The following is a 22629-nucleotide window of genomic DNA, read 5'->3' on the forward strand; positions in this document are numbered from 1 at the left end:
GTCAGACTTGAGCTGAACCATTTCACCAGCTGAGTGTGAAGATTTGTGGTGGCTGGGGGTTGTGGTACATTCTTGTAATCTCAACTCAGGAGGCTAAGGCAGGTGGGTTGGGAGATGGAGGGCAGCCTGGGCTACACAGGGAGACTTCAGATTTCTAAATAAAACAAAATCAATAAATAAAGAAAGAAAAAGGAAGAAATGAATAGTCATAATAAATTTTATTGCTTTCACGTAAATCTAATTTCTGTATTTTGAGATAAATATAGCTAATTTAACTAGTGCCTACAATTCATTAGTCTAGGTTTGCCTGTAGAATGCTTATATTTTACCTTATTGCTTCATTTGTGATTTCTGTATTATTTGTTTTAATAAATTTGCCAGAGGTTGATCTTGTTTATTGCTTTTGTTTTTGAGAACTGGCTCTTTCCATTTATCTTTTTTTTTCTTTTTCTTTTTCTTTTTTTTTGCTTATCATTGTTTCTTTTTGTTGTCTTCTACATAAGAAGTTAGTGTGGAAGGCCGTTTTATTTCTCTCTTGGATAATAAGAATGTTTACCCAATATAAAAATTTTACTAGAATACTACTCTCTTCGTCTTCATGGTTTTGAAGTAGGTATTATTTCCATTTTTGTTATTTTTATTTATGTGTAATGTGCTTATCTATTTGTGGGTATGTGTACATGTCTGTGGAGGCCAGAAGAGGGTATCAGATTCCCCTGAAGTTGAAGTTATAGATTGTTGTGACCCTTTTCATATGGGTTGCAGGAACCAAACTCAGGTCCTCTGCAAGAGCAGTAAGTACTCTTAACCATTGAGCCATCTCTCCAGGCCATTTTTGTTATAAATACAACCTTTAATTTTCATTTTAACCTAGGAAATATTTAAGGAAGTATATTCAAATTTCAGTGCAACTTTGAAAATTCTTTGGAAGAGAGGGCAGGAAGGAGTCTCACTTGGTAGCCTGGGTTAGCATTGAACTTACTGTATAGCCCAGGCTGGCTTTAAGCGCATGGCAATCCTCCTGCCTCAGCAGCTTGATTGCTAGGATGACAGGCTCACACATTCCTCTGCTTATTGTTTTAAAGGTTCCCTCTCCAATTTTGTTCCCCTGTGTGTAATCTGTATTTTGTTTCTGGCTGTGCATAGGGCTTTACTTTTGAAGTTCAGAAAGTTTACTTGAACATCTAGTTGTGTCAGGGTAGTTGCTAACTGGATAAGGATTATTTCCCTGCTATGAACATGAGCTTTCTGGGTAAACTCTATCTGTGTAATGATTAATACTGATTGTATTTGACTCATAGTCACAGGGGACACATCTCTGAGCATGTCTGAAAGGATGTTTCCAGAGAGTTTTAACAGAAGTGGGAAGACCTACCCTGAATGTGGATGACACCATCCCTGTGGCCAGAGTCTGTGACTGATAAAAAGGAGACAGTGAGCTGAGCTCCAGCATCCATCTCTCTGCTTCCTGACTGCGCATGTCTTGTGACCAGCTGCCTCATGCTCCTCCCACCATGCCTTCCCTATCATGGTCGACTGTATCTCTTTAAACTGGGAGCCAAAACCAATTCTTCCTCCCTTAAGTGGCTTTTGCCAGCTGTTTTGTCATGGCAACAAGAAACAGTAGCTAATAGAGTCACCTCTATAGCAAGAAGCTCCCAGAACCTATCACTGAGAAATGAGAAGCAAGCCAGCCCATTCTCAGTAAAGGAAGTCAGAGTGGCTAGTAGCCATTCAGAAAGATTGCTTGAATGGTCCATTAATGAAATCTAATAAGAGACGTGAAACAGTCCGACAATCCCGAGGTTTTTAAAACACATATTTATTCATTTAGAGTATGTGTGTATGTACACACATGTTAATGAGGACCAGAGTACTCTGAGGAGTTGGTTTTCTCTTTCCACTGTGTGGGTCCTGGTAATTAAACTCAGTTTACCAGGTGTGGTAACAAGTGTCTCTACCCACTGAATCATCTCACCAGTCTAGTCCCAAATCTTGATCTTTTGTGGTTAGCCTTGTTAGTACACAAGTTGGGAACAGAGTGTCTTCCACACTATCTGATGATGGTAGCTTTTTCATCACCCAAGGCCTATTAAGTCAGACAGACTCCTGATTTTTTACCCATAAAACCTGTGGTATAGTAAATATTTGTGGTTTTCAAGTCACCAAGTTCTGGGATGGTTTGTTATGAGGCAATGCATAAACTAACCTAGTCACCTGGGAGAGCAATTTGATGACAGTCAGTGAAGATAAAAGTTTATATAGTAGCCAGCTCTAGCGGTCCACTTCTGTGATCCCAGAAACAGGCAGACTCTGGAAGGAGACTGCTCTGAGTTTAAGGGAAGTCTGGGGTACAGCATAAGATACTGTCTCAAAAAAAAAAAAGAAAACAAAAAACAAAAACAAAACTTGGGCCCAGAAAGGTGGCTCAGCAGCTAAGAGCACTTGCTGCTCTTGCAGAAGACCCATTGACATTCTCAACGTCCACCTCAGGCTGTTCACTCCAACTATAGGATGTCTGACAGCCTCTTGGGGCCTCCAGAGTGATCACACTCCTTGCACAAACCTCCACACAGATACACACATGTACATTCCATTAAATATAGGAATCAAATCTTTAACAAAAATAAAACAACAGATTTTATCTATGCCTGTAGTCTAGGGAAATTGCTGCAGTACATACAAAGGAACACACATGAAGATATCCGTTGCAATGTGTTTTCTGGATACCCTTTGATGTCTTTGCTCTAGCAATATGCCTGGGGCTCGATGCTTTATAAAGAAATCAATGTTCCTCCCTCAGTTCTGGCTAACCTTTCGAGCACCATATTGGATGAGAGTGATGAGAGTGTCCACCCTTGCCTTGTTCCTGGTTTTAGATGAAATATTTTCTCTTCTATTCCTATTCAGTATAAGGTTGAGTATCAGTATTTCCCCTCCCTTCTCCATCTCCTGGGTAGACCAGGCTGGCCTGGAACTCATGCATTTCAGGCTGGCTTATGGTCTTTCTGCTTCAGCCTCCACTGGGATTACAGTCATGCACCACCATTCCCAGCAGAGCTGGCTGGTGCAAACCTTTATTTTGTTGCAGTGTGATCCTTCCATTCATGGCTTCTTCAGGGATTTTATTCTGAAGGGCAGCTGAGTTTTATCAGAGTTTTTTTCTTCATCTATTAAAAGAAGAACACAACTAGATTGATTTCAGCAAACCAATTATTCAATAGGGGATAAATTATATAAACAGACATATACTTTTAAAATAGATTTGGAAATGACCTATCATTGTATATAATTTTTCAATATTGCTAACCATCATTAAAATATAAATAGGAAACAATGATCCATGTCTAGTTAGAGTGGGTATTTTAAAGTACAAAGGAAACAACAGTGCATTGGAGCCTTTTTCAGAAATGTAGAATAACTTCACTTTTCCAGTTGTTATAAAATCTCTCGAGCAACTTACATGAGTTCTACTGAAATAAATGTGGCGATAAGCAAAAAACAAAACAAAACAAACAAAGAATCATGCAGTGTTTGTTCTTGCTTTGTTTTAATTTTGTTTTCAAAGTTTCTTATTGCTGGGTGTTTGTGTGCACCATAGTGCATGTGTGGAGGTCAGAGGAAAACTATCAGGAGTTTGTTCTCTCCTACCACGTGGCTTCTGGGCTTGAACTTGGATCCTCAGACTTGGCAGCAAGTGCTTTTACACCCCTCTGTCTCCTGGAGCCAGTGCTGTGTTGCTTAAAACTCCTAATAGAAATTGGATGTGGGGATGCATGCTTGTAATCCCAGTCCTCAGGAGGCTGAGGCAGGAGGATGGTGAGTTTGACACAGAGCATTCTAGCCCATTCTGGGTAACAATGCAAGACCCTTCCTCAGAAAAAGAAAAGAAAACAGGGGTTTGGAAAAGATGGCTCCTCAGTTAAAAACACTTGCTGCTCTAGCAGGGCACCTGAGTTCAGTTCCCAAAGCTGCCTGTAACTCCAGCTTCAGGAGATCTGATGCCTCTGGTCTCCACAGGCTGCTGCACCACCATGCAATATTCCCTCCCCCTGCATGCATGTAGAAATAAATCTTTAAAAGGGTTTGCATTCTTGTTGCATACCCGCCCCCCATATAATACATAAGTTTTATAACTTCTTGCTGGTGTCCTATAGCTGTTGAAAATTTGTCTTTTATCCTCTAAGGAGGGGAAATGTTTACACAGACCCTCGTGCTGGTGTTCTTGCTTACTCATTCTTGTCTGACTTGAGATCCATCCAAACCTGGTGTTTGCCAATTGGCGTGCCGCAGCAGGCCTTTAATGGGGGGACCATACTGCTTTATAAATTCTTAGGCAAATGCCTGGTATCTAGCTGGCACTGGGTGTCTTTGCTGGAGTAAGACCAGGTCTTCTTGTCCCCATAACATAGCTCTTGGACTCTGAGGGATATATATTACAATGTATATATATCAATAATATATAATTTTCTAGTAATCATTAAATAGTATATTAATTAGTTATAATTAATATGATTAGCATATTTTGTATTGTTTTTCCTGGGTTATCTGAGGTCTTCTGTAATTTTTGAATTGAAAGCCATTCAGGAAATAATCCTGTAGCTCAGTGGGTAATGTACTTGTCATGCAAGCTTGAGGACCTGAGTTCGGATCCCCAGAACCCACATAATGCTGGATCTTGTACATGTATCACAATCCCAGCATTCCTTTAGAAGAATACAATGGGAGGCAGAGACAGGAGACCTCCCAGAAGTCATTGACCAGGCAACTTTGCATATATATATATATATATATATATATATATATATATATCCATGACCAACAAGACTTCCCAAGTCAAACAAAGTGGTGGAAGGCCAGGGACTGATACGTAAGGCTGTCCTCTGGATTCAGCTTGCACATGACTGCAGGTGGGCACCCACACTCATGCACACAAATGCATATGTATATACATTGAGATTAAAAGCTAACTCTCAGCAGTCATTCCCTCTAGGGCCCCTCTTGCTGATGCTGGTGATGCCTGGAGGAATTCCACTCCTTCAGGTGGAGGGAGGGAGTCTCTGCTCCCAGCATTGGAAGGAGCTGGGGATTTTGACCTTGTCTGTTTTTTAAAAAGCAGTCCGAACACAGTCAGGGATGATTACTTAATGCTGTGGCTCATCATTTCAAGCCCCTGAAATTGATGGGAGTTTGGGTAAATAAAAGTCTCTGGGACTAGGGAGATTGCTCAATGGTTAGAGTGCTTATTGCTAAATGTGAGGACTGGAGTTTGGGTCCCAGGGGCTGAACCTGGGATGTCAGGTGGGTGTAGTGGCCACCCCAGAGCAAGATGGCTGGCAAGATGAGTTGAACTGGAAAACTCTGGATTCAATTGAGAGACCCCCCAACTCCAAAAATAAGGTAGAAGAGCAATTAAGGAAGATTCCAGACATCAACCTTGGGTCTCTGTATGTGTGTGCACACAGGTGCATGCACACATACAATCTCTCTCTTTCCTTTCCTCTCTCTCTCTCTCTCTCTCTCTCTCTCTCTCTCTCTCTCTCTCTCTCTCACACACACACACACACACACACACACACTAATAGAAGAAAAAGAAAACACAGAAATAAAAACGTGTCTATTTACTAACTGACTATTATTTTATCTCTGGCTTTGTGGCTGTACCACGATTTATGACTGGAATCATGACTGTGCTGATGTAGTGGGAGTGTCTTCCATACCCTGGCATTGCTGCTATTTATTTTTATGTACCTTCATGGGTATTTCTAGGGAGGTTGGCAAAGGCCCCTGGTGGGGGTGGGGGCAGTTGGTGCTGCACTTTAACCTTTACAGTGCAAACTTGACATTGCCCCTTGATATGCCTGCAAAGTCAAGGACAGGAATCTCACATCTGTGCAGGCACCGCCCCACCTCCAGACACTCAGTAGAGCGCCCAAGATCAAATCCAGGGCTTTCAACCACTTTCAAATGCTCATCTAAGATGTCAAAAAATTCTCAAAGTATTTGGTAGACTTTCAAGGGTTAGATTAGCAATGTTGAGATGATTTTGCTGTCTCCCACTTCCCCTCCCTTCCCTCCCTTTCTCTTTTCCTCTTCTTCTTCATCCTTGTCTGACTTTTCCTCCTCCTCCTTTCCTTTCTTCCTTCCTTTATTCCTCCCTCCTTCTTTTCTTCTCTCCCTCCCTCCTTCCTTCTCTACCTCTCTTCCTCCTTCCCTTCCTTCTCTCCTCTCCCCCACTCTCACTATCAGAAATCTGCTTAACTTAACGTGCTTAAAGAGCAGCATTTCTGAGGTGTTTGTGAAGGAATGAGTGTTTTAAGGTTTCAGTCCTGGTAGACTGACATGTTTGTAAAAAAATTACAAAAAAAAATTAAAAAGCAAAGCAACAAGCAAATATCCATCCAAATGGCCCCTTGTCATGACAACCCTGTGCTTGGCAACACCCATCAGTTCTGGAAGCCCAGTGCTCACACCTGTCTCCTCAGCATGGTGGCACACACACACCCTCTTCTGTGCCCTGTTGACATGCCTCTTTCTAACCCAGCATGTGTGGGTTTCAACTCAACACACCCATGGCTTCCTTTTACTTTGTGTCTCCTTGAATCCTTAGGAAAAGGTTTCAGGTTTAGGGCTCAAGGGGACACTGAAACAGATTATCTTTTTAATAAGATATTATTAGAGGAGATTATAATGTCATAGCATACTGCAGCTTGGTGGGGTCCCTGAGGAGAGTTCAGGCCCACATGGCAGAGTGAATGTCACTTATATACTGTAGAGCAGTGGTTCTCAACCTTCCCAGTGCTGCCACCCCTTAGTACAGTCCCTCATGTTGTGGTGACCCCCAACCATGGAAATATTTTCATTGCTACTTCATATCTGTAATTTTGCTACTGTTAAGAATAGTAATTAAGCCAAGTGGTGGTGGAACACACCTTTAATCCCAGCACTTGGGAGGCAGAGGCAAGCAGATCTCAGTGAGTTCAAGGCCAGCCTGGTCTACAGAGCAAGTGCCAGGATAGGCTCCAAAGCTGCACAGAGAAATGCTGTGTCCAAAAACCAAAAAAAAAAAAAAAATGTAATTAAATATCTTGTGTTTTCTGATGGTCTTGGATGATCCCCTATGAAAGGGTTGTTTGACCCCAAAGGGTCCCTAGTACATGCTTGCAGTCAGGCTGTCTCTGACTCCTGGCTGGCAGGGGTGAGGGAAGGAGTCTGTTAGCCTGGTCCTGTGTACAGAACAGCTATTCGGATGGGGAAGACAAGTCAAGAAAACCAAGTCAATGGAAGAGCTTTATAAATGAAGTGGCCCTGGCTAATGCTTTGCAAATAACTACTGCTGATCCTTGATGGCTTTCTATGTCATATCTTACTTAATTGTTTTAGTAACACTCTTCACTATGCATCAGAGAGTGGAGACTGATAGAGGTCTAAGCCAACCTACAAAACCAACTTCTTTCTTATTCTTGTGTTCAAATGCTTTGACGAAAGTAACCTAAGGGAGAAAGGGTTTCCTTTAGCACATGGTTCAAGGCAACAGGAGCTCAGAGCAGCTGTACACACAACACACATAGTCAGAGAGCATTGGCTTCCCGCTGCTGTTCGGCTCCACTTCTCCAGTCCAAGAGCACCTGCCCTGGGCTGGTCCCACCTGCAGTTGAGTCTTGTCACATGGATGAACAGAGCCAAGATAACCTTTCATAGACACCCTGAGAGGCCCTTCTCTTGGAGACGCCAGAGTCATCCAGTTAAAAGTTAACACTAATTTCTGCTCTAAGTAAAACTGCTTCTGAAAAAGAAAATAACGTGTGTGCATGTGCGTGTGCGTGTGCGTGTGCGTGTGCGTGCGTGTGCGTGCGTGCGTGCGTGCGTGCGTGTGTGTGTGCAGAGAGGCCTGAGGGAACACTCTCAGGTTTCATTCCTCAGGTGCTATCTGTTGTTTGCTGCAGCTGTGGGCGATGAAACACGGAACTCAATAAAACCCACGTGGAGTTTATTGGGGAAAGGGAGCAAAGGGAGGGGTAGGTGTTGGCCAACCAGGAACAGAGATGGAAGGGGCAAGCAAGTGGAAGGCGCTCACTTAAAAGGGAAAGCTTGCACATTCGTATAGAGTACTTATGTAGCCATGCAATACATGATGTAGACACACAACACAGGGCTGTTTGAGCTGTCTAAATATTTGCCTGAATGCTGGTATGTGTACCCTGCCAGTTGTCAGGGGGCGGGGTCAACATAATGCCAGGATATCAACACTACTCACCCCCCCTTTTTTTTTTTCTATTTTTGAGTCAGGGCCTCTCATTTTCTTGTAGCTTACCAAGTAGGCTGGCCAGTCAGGCTTCCATCTATTTCTGTCTGGGATTACAAGTATGTGGACATACCTGGATTTTTTTTTTGTTGTTGTTGTTTGTTTTTTAATTCATTTTTTTAAAGTAGGCTCTGAGGCTTGAACTCAGGTCCTGTTTGCAAGGCAAGCACTTACCACTTACCAATGCAGTCATTCTCCTAAGCCCCAGAATGTTGTTTGGGGCCAGAAAAATTCTTATTTTTATCCATGAAACTGTACTGTCTTATTTGATTCCTATTTCTCCAATGGTATATCTTAGGCTGAGTAATTCATATACAACAGAAATGTACTGCTTACATTTATAGAGCACAGGGAGTTCAAGATCAAGATGCCAGAGGATTTGGTATCTGCTGAGTTTGTGGCTTTGTCTTCTCATGGTGGATGGTAGAAGAGTAAAGGGGTAAGGTTTCCTGGACATTTTTTTAAATTGTTATTAGCATTAGTGCCATTCCTGAAAGTCTTTCCCTATGAAATAATTGCTTCCTAAATAAAGATCTTCTCTCTCTCTCTCTCTCTCTCTCTCTCTCTCTCTCTCTGTGTGTGTGTGTGGTGTGTGTGTGTGTGTGTGTATGTGTGTGTGTGTGTGTGTGTGTGTGTGTGTGTGTGTATGTATGTATGTATGTGCACATGTGCAGAGTCCAGAAGTCAAAACTGGGTTTCTTTTTGGATTGTTCTCCACCTTATTTTTTAAGGCAGGGTCTTTCACAGAACCTGGACTCACTGGTCCAGCTGCTGGCCAGAGAGCTCTGCAGATCCTCCTGTTTATGTCCCCAGTATTGTGATTATAGATGCACTGCTGTGTCCAGTTGTGTTTCCTCTTCTCTTCCTCTTCTAAAAACCAAAACAAACAAACAAACAAAAACCAAACCAAAACAAAAAAACATGGGTTTTGACAATCAAACCCAGGTCTTCATGCTTACTCAGCAAGCCCTTTGTGAGTTAAATCGTCTCCCCAGCCCAAGACCTTTCCTCCTAGTACTACTTACTGTGTTGGCTCTGAGGTCAAAGCGCGTGAATAGAGAGGGATCACATATATTCAAGCGACTGTCTTCATGAAGGTGCTGAGTTTTCACTGTTGCTCTCCGTGTACAGATCCAGATTTAAGTTTTAGTTTTAAAGTCAAATCTGACTTAGCTTATGGACTTTCATATTTGTCTTCTTGGCTAAGGAGAGCATCCTAAAGCCTGGGTTTCCTCAGGCATCTTGGAGTGAAATTTAGTCCTTTATTACAGCAGCTGCTTTGAGATTCCTTGAGCCAATATTCTTCCTCTTCTTGAGCAGTTTTATTACCAGGGATGGTCCAATCAGGAGCAAGGTTTTATTTATTACCAGGGATGGTCCAATCTGCTTAGTTTCTTTCTCACTAGATTTTGAATATTTTTGATAGAGAGACTAAGGGATATGAAGGTGTACATTATTTGTAAGCTGCATTTTTTAAAAATTGGAGGCAAGCTATATTGTCACAAGCCTGATTCGCCTGTGACCAGTTTCTGCTGCAAAATACTTGCTGTGTATTCTGGGGCTGAATTTGGGGGTGTGGATTCAATCCTCTTACATTTCCGTTTGCTCTGACAAAATACTGAACAAAAGCAACTTAAGGAAGGAAAGGATTATTTTGGTTCACAGCTTTAGGGTGCAGAAGGCAGGAGGCAGGAGTGTGAGGTGGCTAGTCATATTTCATCCTCAAGCAGGGGGAGACTGATGAGGATGCTCAGCTTGCCTTCTCCTTTTTATTCAGTCCAGAACCACACCCCATAGGATGGTTCTGCCCACATTCAGAGTGAGTCTCTCCATCTCAACACAGTCTAGACACTCTCACAGATGTGGCCAGAGGTTTGTTTCTATGGCGATTCAAAATCCCACCAAGCTGACTATGAAGATGAACCATCAGAGATAAATTCACTTTAGTTTCTCTCTCTCTCTCTCTCTCTCTCTCTCTCTCTCTCTCTCTCTCTCTGTGCCTGTGTGTGTGTGTGTGTGTGTGTGTGTGTGTGTGTGTGTGTGTGTGTGTATGTCTGTCTCCCTCTCTCTCCCTCCTCGCCTTAAGAAAGTAAAAAAGTGTCTTTATTTCTTTAGCTATAAAAAGTTGTGTGGTGAATCTGATGCTCCAAAGCTCCAGGTAAAAGATGATAGCCAGCCATTTCCTAAACACAAAGAAGCTTGAGCAGTTCACACTGCGGGGAAGGAATGCTTTTAACTCCAGTACAACCCTTAGTGAGTCTTGTTCCCATAAGGAAAATTAAATTAGTGATGATCAGGCAAGACGTCTCATCAGAGCTACAAAGACTTAAACATGGGTTAAAATAGCAGGTACTTAAATGCTGGCATCAGTGTCGAGGGACACAGGACTGGGAGAATTAAGAGGACATGGGAAGAGAGTAGAGGGGCCTCTTATTCCAAAGTCTGGTTGAAGTTTCTCACCAGCTGAGAATCAAGAATTCCAGCCCAGCAAGGAGTCAGTATTTTCTGTAAAGGTGGCCAACACAGAGCTGACTATCCTTTTGCAGAGAGATAATTTTCAAATTACTTTTGAAATAGCAACGAACCATAGTTAAGGCTTGGCCATACGGGACCTTCAACTTTAGCCTGACTCCTTTCCCAGATGTGGAGCTGAGATTCTTAGGAAGCCTCACAAACAATCTATGCATTTGTTTATAGCAAGACACACTGAAACTCCCCCTGAAACCTTTAGGGACCTCAAGATCTCCCTATTGGCTGTATTCCCACCCAGTGGACATTAGAGACCACCAGTGATCTCATCTACCAAAATAAGAAAAGTTCCTTAGCAGCTCTTTGAGGTATAACTTCAGAAGCTACTAGAGTCATATGTGTGGCTAGGATGAAGACACTCAACTGGGTATTTCTCTTGAGAAGCCCACACCCATGCTGTTTGTTGGGTGTGTCTATTCACCTTAACCTAAGCGCCTATTCTGTTAAGTTCCATGCTACATTAGACTTTCTTCACAGTAACTCCAACTCCACTTCATATTGGCTTGCCATTCATTCATTCATTCATTCATTCTTCTTTGTGATGAAGTTAAAAATCCCATCTCTCTGAAAGAGCTCCCTAAGCTGCTGTGGTTGGCAGCCGGGAGCTGTTTTACATCTCCTGTCCTGCTGCTACTGGTAGTGATAGCAAAGGCAAAACCACTCAGAAGTCACCAGCCAGGGTGCCAGGGTGGAATTCTTTTTTTCTTCAAATAATATATATTTGTTGCTTATGTGGGTACATACATGTTATATAGCATGTGTATGGAAATCAGAGGATGACTTGGGAGACTCACTTCTCTCCTTCCACCATGTGGGGAGCTGGGGATTGAACTCAGATCATCAACCTTGGTGGCAAACACCTACGATTAATAAGTCATCTCATTAGTCCCATAGTAGACGTCTCTTTCCTTTGCAAGTGTGTCCAGTGTGTATCCAAGTGTGGCTACATGGCTATCTACAAAGTTCACACTTGAGAACTGTACAGTCAAGTTTTTAAAAAATGGTAACCCCCCTTGACACTTTATATAATGTTTTAAGTAACTCTATAGTTTTGTGATGGACTGTTGTCCTGAACTACACATGGCCTGTGAGATGCAGGTTAGCCCATACTCCAGTGACCATGGCACACAACTCCAAGAGTCAGGTCTGGGCTTCATTTCTACACCATCCTAATTCATACATCTGGTTCTCTCTGTGACTCCCCATTGTTCTGAAAATTAACTTGGAGAACAGAAAAGAATGTAATTGATGTTATTTTCCAAGGAAAGGATTCTTGTCTTCCTTTTATGTGTGCTACGTGACTTTCCCTGGGGAGAAATGAACAAATGTCCATTCACTCTAGATTCGGCACAATGACATATGAGAGTAATGATCACAATGCAAGCCCAGCTTGTGAGCCAATGAGTTTATTGGAGTTGCTTACAGGAGCAAAGATGGGATTTACTTAATAGAAATATGGGTGACTCAGAAATAGCTGCCTCCCCTCAAGGTCTCACCCACCATGGGTGACAAACCTCTTGGAGTGACTCTTTTAGTTAGCTTTCTCTCTCTTTTATCCCCCAGAATTTCCCAAGACCATGTGCAGCCAGGGTGCTGGAAGGAATAGTGGTTAGAACTCTAACTGAGGGTCCTGTGACTAGCCTTTATCTCTATACACTAGTCCTCCTATTACATTACCTTATCTACCACTTTTGTTTTTCTGTGCTTATAGTGCTACCATGACTATGGACCAAGCATCATGTAGGTACCACGGCAGCCCCTGCTCTGTGATGGTCAATGATCATGTTACACCTGAAGAAAACTGCTTTAACCCTACAATATACAGTTAGATTTGTAGAAGTCTGACGTGATTAGTTGAAGATATATCCCTGACAATTATCAAAAAACATATTCTTTGTATTAGTGCCCTGCCATTAGTTTTTAAATTTAACTAATTATGTGTGATCATTTTTCTTTATATTTTTTTCCTTATACACACCAACCCCAGTTCCCCCTTTCTCCCCTTCTCCCTCCCCGCTCCTCCCTTCACACCCTCCATCCATTTCTCAGAGAGGGTAAGGCCTTTCTTGGGGAGTCAACAAAGTCTGGCAAACCAAGTTGAGGTGGGACCAAGCCTCTCCTCACTGCATCAAGGATGAGCATGGTATCCCACCATAGGGAATGGGCTCCAAAAAGCCAGTTCATGCACCCTGGATAGGTTCTGGTTCCACTGCCAGGAGCTCCCCCAACAGACTAAGCCACATAACTGTCACCCATATTGAGAGGGCCTAGTTGGGTCCCATGCAGGTTCCCCAACTGTCAGTCCAGAGCCCATGAGCTCCCACTAGCTCGGATCAGCTGTCTCTGTGGTTTTCCCCATCATGATCTTGACACCCCTTGTTCATATGATCCCTTCATCCTCTCTTCAACTGAATTCTATGTGTTTGCAAACATGTGATGTGCCTGTGTGTAGGTGCAAATGTATGAGCGTGCACGCACATGTATGTGTGCGTATGGAAACTTGAAGTCAATCTCAGATTTCATTGAGACAGGGTCTCTCACTTGTTCTAGAGCTTACTGACTCAGCCAGGCAGGCTTGGGCAGCAAGCCTCAGGGATCCTCCTGGCTTCATCTTCCCAGCTTTGAGAATGCAGGCATGTGCCGCCTGCCATGCATGGCTTTTCCTTGTGCACGCAAAGGGTTGAACTCAGATCTTCATCCTTGCTTGGCAACAACTCTACCTACTTATCCAGAGATCGCAACCAGGGACCTGCCATTTGCAGTCTTCCTACGGGTATGCATTTTGTTAGTGACGTGCAGAGTGAAGGAAGACTGACAGTTGGCTCCTGCCTCAGCCATATGTCTGTTTTACTTTTTGGGGCCCAGAGCTTTGGTGAGGGCTGTCCCAGTTGCTGTGATGAGTGAACCTCTGATAGAAATAGAGAAGTCAGGAAGCGCAGCCTATTTTGTGGGAAGATGATTAATTCATTTTTAGACATTTTGAATTTGAAAGGAGGGTTTGACATCCGGATGGAAGTGCCTGCTGCTTAGCTAGGGCCGAAGAGTCTAAATAACTCCTGGGTGCCTGCGTTGCAGAACTGTTTTCTTTTTTTCCTCTAAGTGGCTTTGTGCTCTGGTCAAGTCTTCCTCTTAGGGATTTCATTGTTTGGCTCTACAGCAGCTCCAAGGCTAAGCAGCAACCTCGCTGGCATGTCTTAGCTTGAAGCGGGGGAAGCTGTCTGACTGGGTCTGTCACTTAGTCCTGTTAGAGGGAAAAGATGACAGGAGAGTGGTCCCTGGTGCTGGACAGGGTCCCTGTGCTAAGATCAGGGAAGGTTGCTCCTTTTTCGAGTCTTTTCCTCCCCTCCCCTTTCTCCCCCTCTACTTTTCCACCTCCTCTTTTCCCTCCTTTTACTCTTCCTCTTCCTCATCTTCCTTCTTGCATTCTTCTTCCTGTTTTCCCTCTTCTTCCTTCTCTATCCTTTTCTTCTGCTTCTTTTCCCCCCTTCTCTTTCTTTTTCTGCTTCCTCCTCTGTTTAATCTTGATTTCACCATATAGCCCAGGTTAGTTTCGAATTTGCTTTGTGGCTGGCTTCAAACTGGCGATTCTCCTGCTTTGTACCTTAGTCTCTCCGATAGCATGCCTCTCCTCATTTGAATTTTACAAATGAGTAAGGCCAGAGTGCTGTGGACAGTGATTCTTGGGGGCTAACGTTGAGTTATCTGTTTTGTTTTTCTTGTATATGCACTTCACAGAGGACCCAGAGGTTAACTGTGCAGATGCAGGCTTTAGTGCCAAAAAGGACCGCAGGCTACTTACCCAGAGAGTAGCAGATGCGTGGGGAGGCATTCCTCTCCCATGGGACCAAGGCCTTCAGCCTGTGCCGGGAGGAGGTTACCCCTCCCACTGCTCAGTCTAAATAAACACCTTGTAGTAGGCCTGTATATGGGGGGAGAATTTCCTGTGTGTGTGTATGCCAGAGGAAAACTTTGGGTTTTGTACCTCAGGGGTCACCCATCTTGTCTTTTGAGGCAGAGTCTCTCTAGTGCCCTGTCACTTGTTAAGTAATCTAGACTTGCAGAATTAGAGATCTTCAATGTTGGGATTAGCAGTGTGCACCAATACATCTGGCTTTTTTTTTTTTTTAATGGATTCTGGGGATCAACCTGGGTTCATTGTGTTGACTCTACCCACTGAGCTGTCTCCCCATGCTAGAAGATCTGCTATACCCCAGTAATGGCAGGGGCTTTGGCTGGGCAGCTTGTAAATCTGGCCCTGAGGGTGATTTAATTTCATTAAGATTGCCCTAAATCTCTTCATTCTTGGCTACCTTGGGTTGTTCCTTTCCTTTCTGGGAAGCTGTTTCTGAAAGTAACTTCTTTACCCCATCAGGCTTCAGGGACTGCATCTCAGACTTGCACACCCCTGCATGCACAGAGCTGTAAAAACTCAGAACTGAGTATGGTAGTGGCTCCGTGTAGCCCCAGCATGCAGGAGGCTGAGCCAGGGAATTTTCAAGTTCAAGACCAGCCTGGGCTATGTAGTGAGTATGGGGTGAGCTTTGAAGCTCATTATTTTCCTTGGTTTGTATGTGTGTGGTGTATACACACATGTGTGTGAAGGTACACATGCTACTGTGTGTACATGTCCATGAAGAGGCCAGAGGAGGACACCAGGTGTCCTCCTCTATCATTTATCACCTTATTCTCTCGAGACAGGGTCTCTTACTGAACCTGGAACCAGGGTGGAAGCCAACGAGCTTCTGCTTTCCTTTTGTCTCCATCTCCAAGCCCCACAGCACTGAAGTTGCAGGCACACACATGGGTATACTCAGATTTTTCATGTGGATGCTGGGGATTTGAACTGAGGTCCTTATACTTGCTCAGTTAAGAAGTTTCTTTCCCATTGAGCCATCTTCCCAGCCCTTTAAATCCTCAATTTAAAAAGCTAAAGATTTTGTACGTTTCTTCTCTTCCTCAAGTGTTATATGGCTGGAACACCCACTTTCCCTGAGGAATGTGACCTACTTACAGCTTTGCCTGAGCATAGCCAAGACATCCTGTTGCTGGATCGGTCAGCAGTTCTGGAATGCTTGGGTTTTCCCTTTTTGGAGTGATAATATTTGAGGCCCTTGAGAAGATCAAAGGGTGGTTTTGTTTATATGATGCAGCAGTGATGCTGGGTTTGATGGTGTGAGTATGTAGTCCTGGATACTCAGAAGACTGAGGTAAGACTGACTGCAAGATGAAGGCCAAACCAAGCTACATGGTGAGTCCAAGTGCAGCCTAGGCTATAGAGAGAGTTTTAGGCCAACCTGGGCAAATTAGCAGGGCTCTGTCTCATGAGAAAAAGAACTGGTGGACCAGAGATGTAGCTCAACTGTAGAATGCTTGTCTAGGTATTTCTGCCATACTGCAAAAAATGAAACAAAGAAACAAACAAAAAAACACAGAACAAAAAAAAATTTAAAAAGTGATTTGCTATCTATCATGCTTTTCTGTGGTTTACAAGGGCATTGTAATTTGAATGCGTATGAAATTGGAGAAATGGAGATGTTAAATTGGGATGAAGGAGAACCCAAGATCTTTTGGGTTCAGGCTATGGGGACCCTGCAAATTTTCTAAATTCCATCTTCTAATGTGTGTGGTTTATGGTGTGTGTGTGTGTGTGTGTGTGTGTGTGTGTGTGTGTGTGTGTGTCAGAGGGAGCTTGCAGGATTTGGTTCTCTCCTTTCACCATGTGAATCCCAGGGATCACACTCAGGTTGTCAGGCCTGGAAGCAAGTACCTGTACCCACTGAGCCATCACACCTGCCCTGGCTATGTAATTTTGCCATCTACAAAACAGAGACAGTCCTCTAAGGGAATGAATGAATGGTGATGTGTTTCCTTCTCTCCTATTCTCTTCGGAACAGGGAAAAGATGCCGTTCCACCATGTAACCGCTGGCTTGTTGTACAAGGGGAATTACCTCAACCGATCTCTGTCTGCAGGCAGTGACAGCGAACAGTTGGCTAATATCTCTGTGGAAGAACTGGATGGTAAGGAGCTGCCTACTGGGAACTTTCCCCCCCTCCCCAAAGCCATTTTGGATAAATTGGAAGCTGTATAGGATGTTGGGAAAGTCCTCGGACTGCTGGGAAAACATTTTGCACATTAGAACGCTAAGAGGGCTTGGCATTGGCAGTTGGAGCTAAGTGTGGAGTGATGGGAAAAAGTTCAGAGACAAACTTTTCTCTAAATGACTTCTTTGTGCGGGGTGGACCTGGTGGCCTGAAAAAATCTATAATGAATGTGGTTACCTTGGGCTACTGATTGGGGGGACAGATTAATTTTTTCTTAAAACCTATTGTTGGAATCCTCTTGTGATGGCATATGCCTGCCAGCACTCAACTGAGGCAGGGGGATGGAGAGTTGATTAGCCAGGACTACATAGTGGAGGTCAAGGTCAGTGTAGCCTATATAATGAGATACTGTCTCCAAGGAACCAAACAAAAGACATATTGTGTATGTAGTTGGCACAGTCTTGATAACCAGAATTACCTTGTTGTCTTTATTATCATTTATAGTGGAGTCCATCTGCAGGGGAAGCTTAAGCCCTGTTTATTGCTGTCTCTTGACTTGGGGCCATGGTACTTTGAACACTGCCCAAATAAGAATCATCTGGGAGCTTCATCTAGGTGGGAGCAGGCAGCAATTATCTTAATTGCCTCTGTTCTTGTGTAACACAGCACATCTCTGAGTGCCCAGGACAAGGGTTTAGGATGGAAATTAACACTGGCAAAATAGTGCCCAAATTCATCCTAGGATGGTGTCCCATTGTGTTCTGGATAAGCCCACAGTCTTATTTAAAACAACAACGAAACTGAAAAACAAAGGGAGTAAGGACTTTATTCTAAACTAGAGAGTGAGGTTGATTCATTTAATGATGCCTGCTGAGACCAAACCAGAATCAGTTTCCCAGTGGCTTCTTAATGCTCTGTTCTAGTAATACCATCCTACTAAACAAACATGAATTTTGCTTTGACTATAGAGAAGTTGCAACTACTCCAGATGGACCACATCTTTGCTTCTAAGTGTCAGGTTCAGATTCATGGCATTTTATATGTGTCTCTTAGTGAGCTGAATTTCTCACTAGCACTTTCTTGGGCCAGCAGAGCCACAGTTGCTTGAGTATGGGCAGGAGGTGAGGGTTGTAAAGATGACAGGCCATGGCTAGATTTTCCTATTACCCATCTGGTTTGCATGTTTATTGCAATGCTTGGTTTTCACACAGATGACCAATGAAGTAGCAGGGACTTGTGGGCTGTATCCACGGTGATGCTAGAAACGTGGGTGGGGGGAAGTGGGCATTGTAAGGATGTAGCTCATGGTAGCATTGTGTATTGTGGAGAAGGCTCTGGGCTTGAGTCTCAATGTTGCAGAGATAAACAGACAAAGGAGAGGGGAGAAGGAGGAAGAAGAAACACACACTCACACATCCACAGCAGCACACTCACACCCCACCTGCTCCTACCCCCACCCCAAACAGCACCTGTTTTCCATATGATCTCTGAAGAGAGGCTGTTGGCTTAAGAGGTGAGTCTTAACCCTGAGATGTTTTCACCTTCTGTTGGTGAAAGGATGTGTAGAGATGCCCTACACAGAAGCAGGCAGAGAACTCTGTAGTTTCCAGTGCAAGCCCAGGTTTGTAACCACAAAAGGATGACTCCATGCTTGGATGGTGTCTTAGTCCTTTTGGGTTAGGGTTATGGGTTTTGTACTTTTGATAACCTCACTCAAAGACTCCACCTCATTATGCAGGTAATTTGGTTTCCTTGTAGGAATTTTGGGGAAATACAACATTAAGAAGGTAGGAGGTGTGTTTGAAGATAAAGAGAAGCCTGAGCTTTGTTCCATTCTTGGAAGTTTATGACTGCAACGGTATGATGCATGGATCTGAGGGAGATTTTTGCCTTTATTTTTGTAGGACCCTGTGATGATTTGATTCTAAAATGATCCCCAATAGTTCATTCTTTAATTTTTTTCTCCCCTTCTCTTTTGTTACATTAAAATTTTAATTTTGTTTTATGAAATTAAAATAGTTGTAAAGGAGCCTGAGTATATGACTCATTAGAAGTGTATTATTCCACCACCCTGTCCCCCTTTTTACAGTTAATTCACTGATACTTAAGAAGCTTTTGTTTTTTAACTACCTTTGGATCTAATTATTTGACTAGATTTTTGTAGATCCAACACTCTGTTCATCTCTGTTCATGTTCACCATCTCATTGGTTTCTGCTGTATTTAATTAACTGTAATTATTGCAAGTATACAAACACAACTAATTCCTGGATAATTGATGGAAGCAGAAGCAGATGTATTGGTTTGATGAAAAATCCACTTAACTAGAGGTGCATGCTCAGCAATTTATCTGAAGGCTTTGCACAGAGAATGGAGAGTGTTGATAGTTTTACCACATTTGGTTAAGAAGGTTCATAGAAGCTGCTGCTGCCTTGCTGTCTAATACCTGTGAGTATATACATGTGGCAGTTCATTTTATCTTTAAAGATTTATGTTCTCCCCTGTGTGTGTGTCTGTGCCTCTGTGTGTGTGTATGTGTGCATTTTGGGGGTGTTTCTGCAGAAGTCAGAAGACAACCTTAAGTGCTGCTGCTCAGGATATAGTCACCTTGTTTACTTGAGACAGGGTCTCTCATCAAGTAGGCTGGCTGTGCCGCCAGCGAGTGCCAGGGTCCTCCTGTCTCTGCCTCTTTCCCCAGTACACGCCACCACCACTGTCTCTTTATTCCCCTTCATTCCTTTTTTCCTTTTTTCCTTTTTTCCCTCCTTCCTTCCTTCCTTCCTTCCTTCCTTCCTTCCTTCTTTCCTTCCTTCCTTCCCCTCTCTTTCTTTCTTTCTTTCTTTCTTTCTTTCTTTCTTTCTTTCTTTCTTTCTTTCTTTCTTTCTTTCTTTCTTTCATCTTTTACCTGATTCTGAGGATCATATCATATTGTCATGCTTCTAAGACAAGCACTTCAATGACAGAGCTATATCCCCAGCTGGTTGACCTTTGAAGCGTTTGTGATTGTTACTCTGGTGAACTTTGGAAGTCATCTATGGCTTCAACTTTGTAAGCACCAACACTGGGCAACTCACAGCCCGTGCCCCCAGTTCCAGGGATCTGGTTCCCCTTTCTTCTTCATAACTATTCCCTTAATAATTAGGAGATTACTTCTAGGGGATTTGGAGCAAGCAGAAACTTTCTTGCAGTTAATCTGGGTTCTGCTGCAGCAACTCTTTATGGTTCTGAAGACTGCTGGCTGGATTTGGGCCCTTCTCCCCTTCTGCCTCCTACATAGATAGTCTCCTTGCTGAGATGCCCTCCAAATTCTTGGGCATGCTATAAAACAAACAAGTGTACTGCTGTTTACATCAGGCCTGGGCATCCTGAACTGGACCTGAGTGTACCTTTTTAGTGGATACAGGCGCTGGCAGGAGTTGTAACTACCCTCCAAGTGCAGGTTGGGGGTCCCTGGCTGAGAGAAACTGGCGCTTTATGACCTGAGGCTGACTGGTGAAGATGATGTGTTTGTCCTTCAGGATGGTAATCCAGACTCTCTGGCTGCAGAAGGGCCATTTATTTTTCTGATGGAAGATTCATTCTTTTTATTTATTTATTTATTTATTTATTTATTTATTTATTTATTTATTTAGCCAAGGTGAACACTGAGCTGTGACTCTCCCTGCTTTATTGCAAGCATCCGGGAGCTCTGGGCATGACAGTGAAGATGTGCTCTGGGTTTAGAGTAGACAGGCAGGGTCTGAACATCAGCTGGCAAGAGTTGGTTCACCAAGCTGCAGATTGGATCTTGGGGAAGACAAATTTCAGAGGTGCTGTGTGATTACTCCTTTTGTGGGCTGCCTGGTGTGAAAGTTCTCCTGCTTAGGGCCGTTCATGTATCCTTAGGAGACAGGCAGTATGGAACATGGACCTGGTACCCTGGACACTGATAGTTGTTACAGTACTGTCTATGATCTGGCTGGGTTAGTATATGACTTTTTTTGTTTCTGTGAGCACAGTACATTTAAAGACCAACTTGAAAGAGGAGAGAGTCATTTGGGCTCATGGTTTTAAATGAAAGACCATCATGTCAGGGTAGGTACCACAGAACAGAGTAGTTAACATCACAGCGTTCAGGAAGCTGGAGAGTGTAATAAAAGAGAACTGGGGATGATTAACCACTAAGGACCTGCCTCCAGTGACCTGCTTATGTTAGCCAGGCCCTACCTCCTGAAGTTTCTAGAACCTCCCCATTAGGTTAGTTTTAATCATCAGCCCCACACAGCCTAAAATTACCCAGGAAGATGACCCCCATGAGGGATTGTCTTCATTGAGTTGACCTATGGTCATGTCACTAGGGATTGCCTTAATAAGTTAATTGATGTGGGAAGACCCAGCCCACTGTAGGTGGCACCATTTCCTAGGCAGGGGATGCTGAACTGTATAAGTAAGCTAAGCATAAGCAGGCAAGTGAGTGTGAATGCATTTGCTTCTCTCTGCTCTTAACTGTGGAAGTATGTGAAGAGCTATGTGAAGCTCCTGCTGTAACCCACAGTGATACACTGTAACCTGGACTTCTTAGGTGAAATAAACCCCTCTCTCCTCTAAGTTCTTTTTTTTTGTCAGTGTATTTTATCACAGCAATAAATATGGAGCAGAAGTTGGTACCAAGAGTGGAGTCATTTCTGGGACAGTCTTACTGTGTGGATTTTATGCCACCAGCTAAGTACCACACATTGAATACATGAACCTTTTTTGGTTACATTCTATACCCAAAGCCATAGCGGTTGGGGATCTTTCCTTCCTCTCCATCATCTTACACTACACCAGCTGCACCCTCCTGGTTGTGTGTGGCCACAGAGACAGCTTCCCCACCAGGTTTAAGACTGTCACCAATGATAGACTGTATTTCTTTCCATGTTCTAGCCAAAAGTGTCCTGTTTATGAGTAGAACGTGGGGGATAAAAAGAACCACAGACTACACACACAGGTTACCTCAAGCTACAGTTCCTTCATGGGAAGTTTCTTTTTCTTCTCTGTAAAGAGTTTGGGAGAGAATAATGTACCAAACTGGCCAATTTGGAGTTGGAAACTACTCACCAAACTGGAAGCCTGGGTTAATGGGGACACTTGCTCTCTCATTTGGTCCCGCTTACTCATTCATTGTCATTTAGATGAGTCTAGTTTTTGGTACTGTAATGGAGTTCCTTTTCCTTAAAGTTCTGAATTTTCAAGTATACGGCCCCAGAAATGACTCGGTTCTAGCGAGGGCCCCATAGTGCATGGCCACAGAGTGGCGAAGCATAAGGGACAGGGAAGGATCATGTGGTAAAGTGGGAAACCAGGGAAAGACATTCCCTCTTAAATGTATGTTACATACATAATTCATGACAAAGGAGATTTTCATAAATGATGTGCTAATTGTCCTCAATAATGATGATGACATTTCTTTCTAGAAGTTGCTCATGTCTGTTGGATGGGGCTGGGGTCCCCATAGCCCCTCCTTACTAGGTTGTCTGTATCCTTTTTTCTCCTTCCCTCCTGTCCTTCTCTCTCCAGTATCTGTCTGCTATTCACTCAACACAGGAACAGTCTAGTTTCCTTTTATTATTGCCTGGAATTAACACTGTATAGAACACAGCAACCCACGGCTGCAGTTAATCCCAGACCTGTTTTCCCTATGTGAGTTGCTGATGTAGGTTGGGAAGCTGGTGGCTCCTGATGGTGGTTACTGTCAACCAAACCACAGCTGCTTGATTAGCTGATCTCCATATC

The 22629-nt window shown here is 43.4% G+C and overlaps 1 protein-coding gene across 1 annotated transcript in view; it reads left to right on the plus strand.

Moving 5' to 3' along the window:
- Positions 1 to 22629, plus strand: part of Caln1 (calneuron 1) — a 407298-nt gene that overhangs the window by 67564 nt on the left and 317105 nt on the right. The window contains exon 2 of the mRNA XM_027416098.2: positions 16729 to 16853. Within this exon, the coding sequence (XP_027271899.1) occupies positions 16729 to 16853 (125 nt within the window). The remainder of the gene's footprint in view (positions 1 to 16728; positions 16854 to 22629) is intronic.

The sequence above is a fragment of the Cricetulus griseus genome, chromosome 4, assembly GCF_003668045.3.
Source record: "Cricetulus griseus strain 17A/GY chromosome 4, alternate assembly CriGri-PICRH-1.0, whole genome shotgun sequence".
Classification (NCBI taxonomy): domain Eukaryota; kingdom Metazoa; phylum Chordata; class Mammalia; order Rodentia; family Cricetidae; genus Cricetulus; species Cricetulus griseus.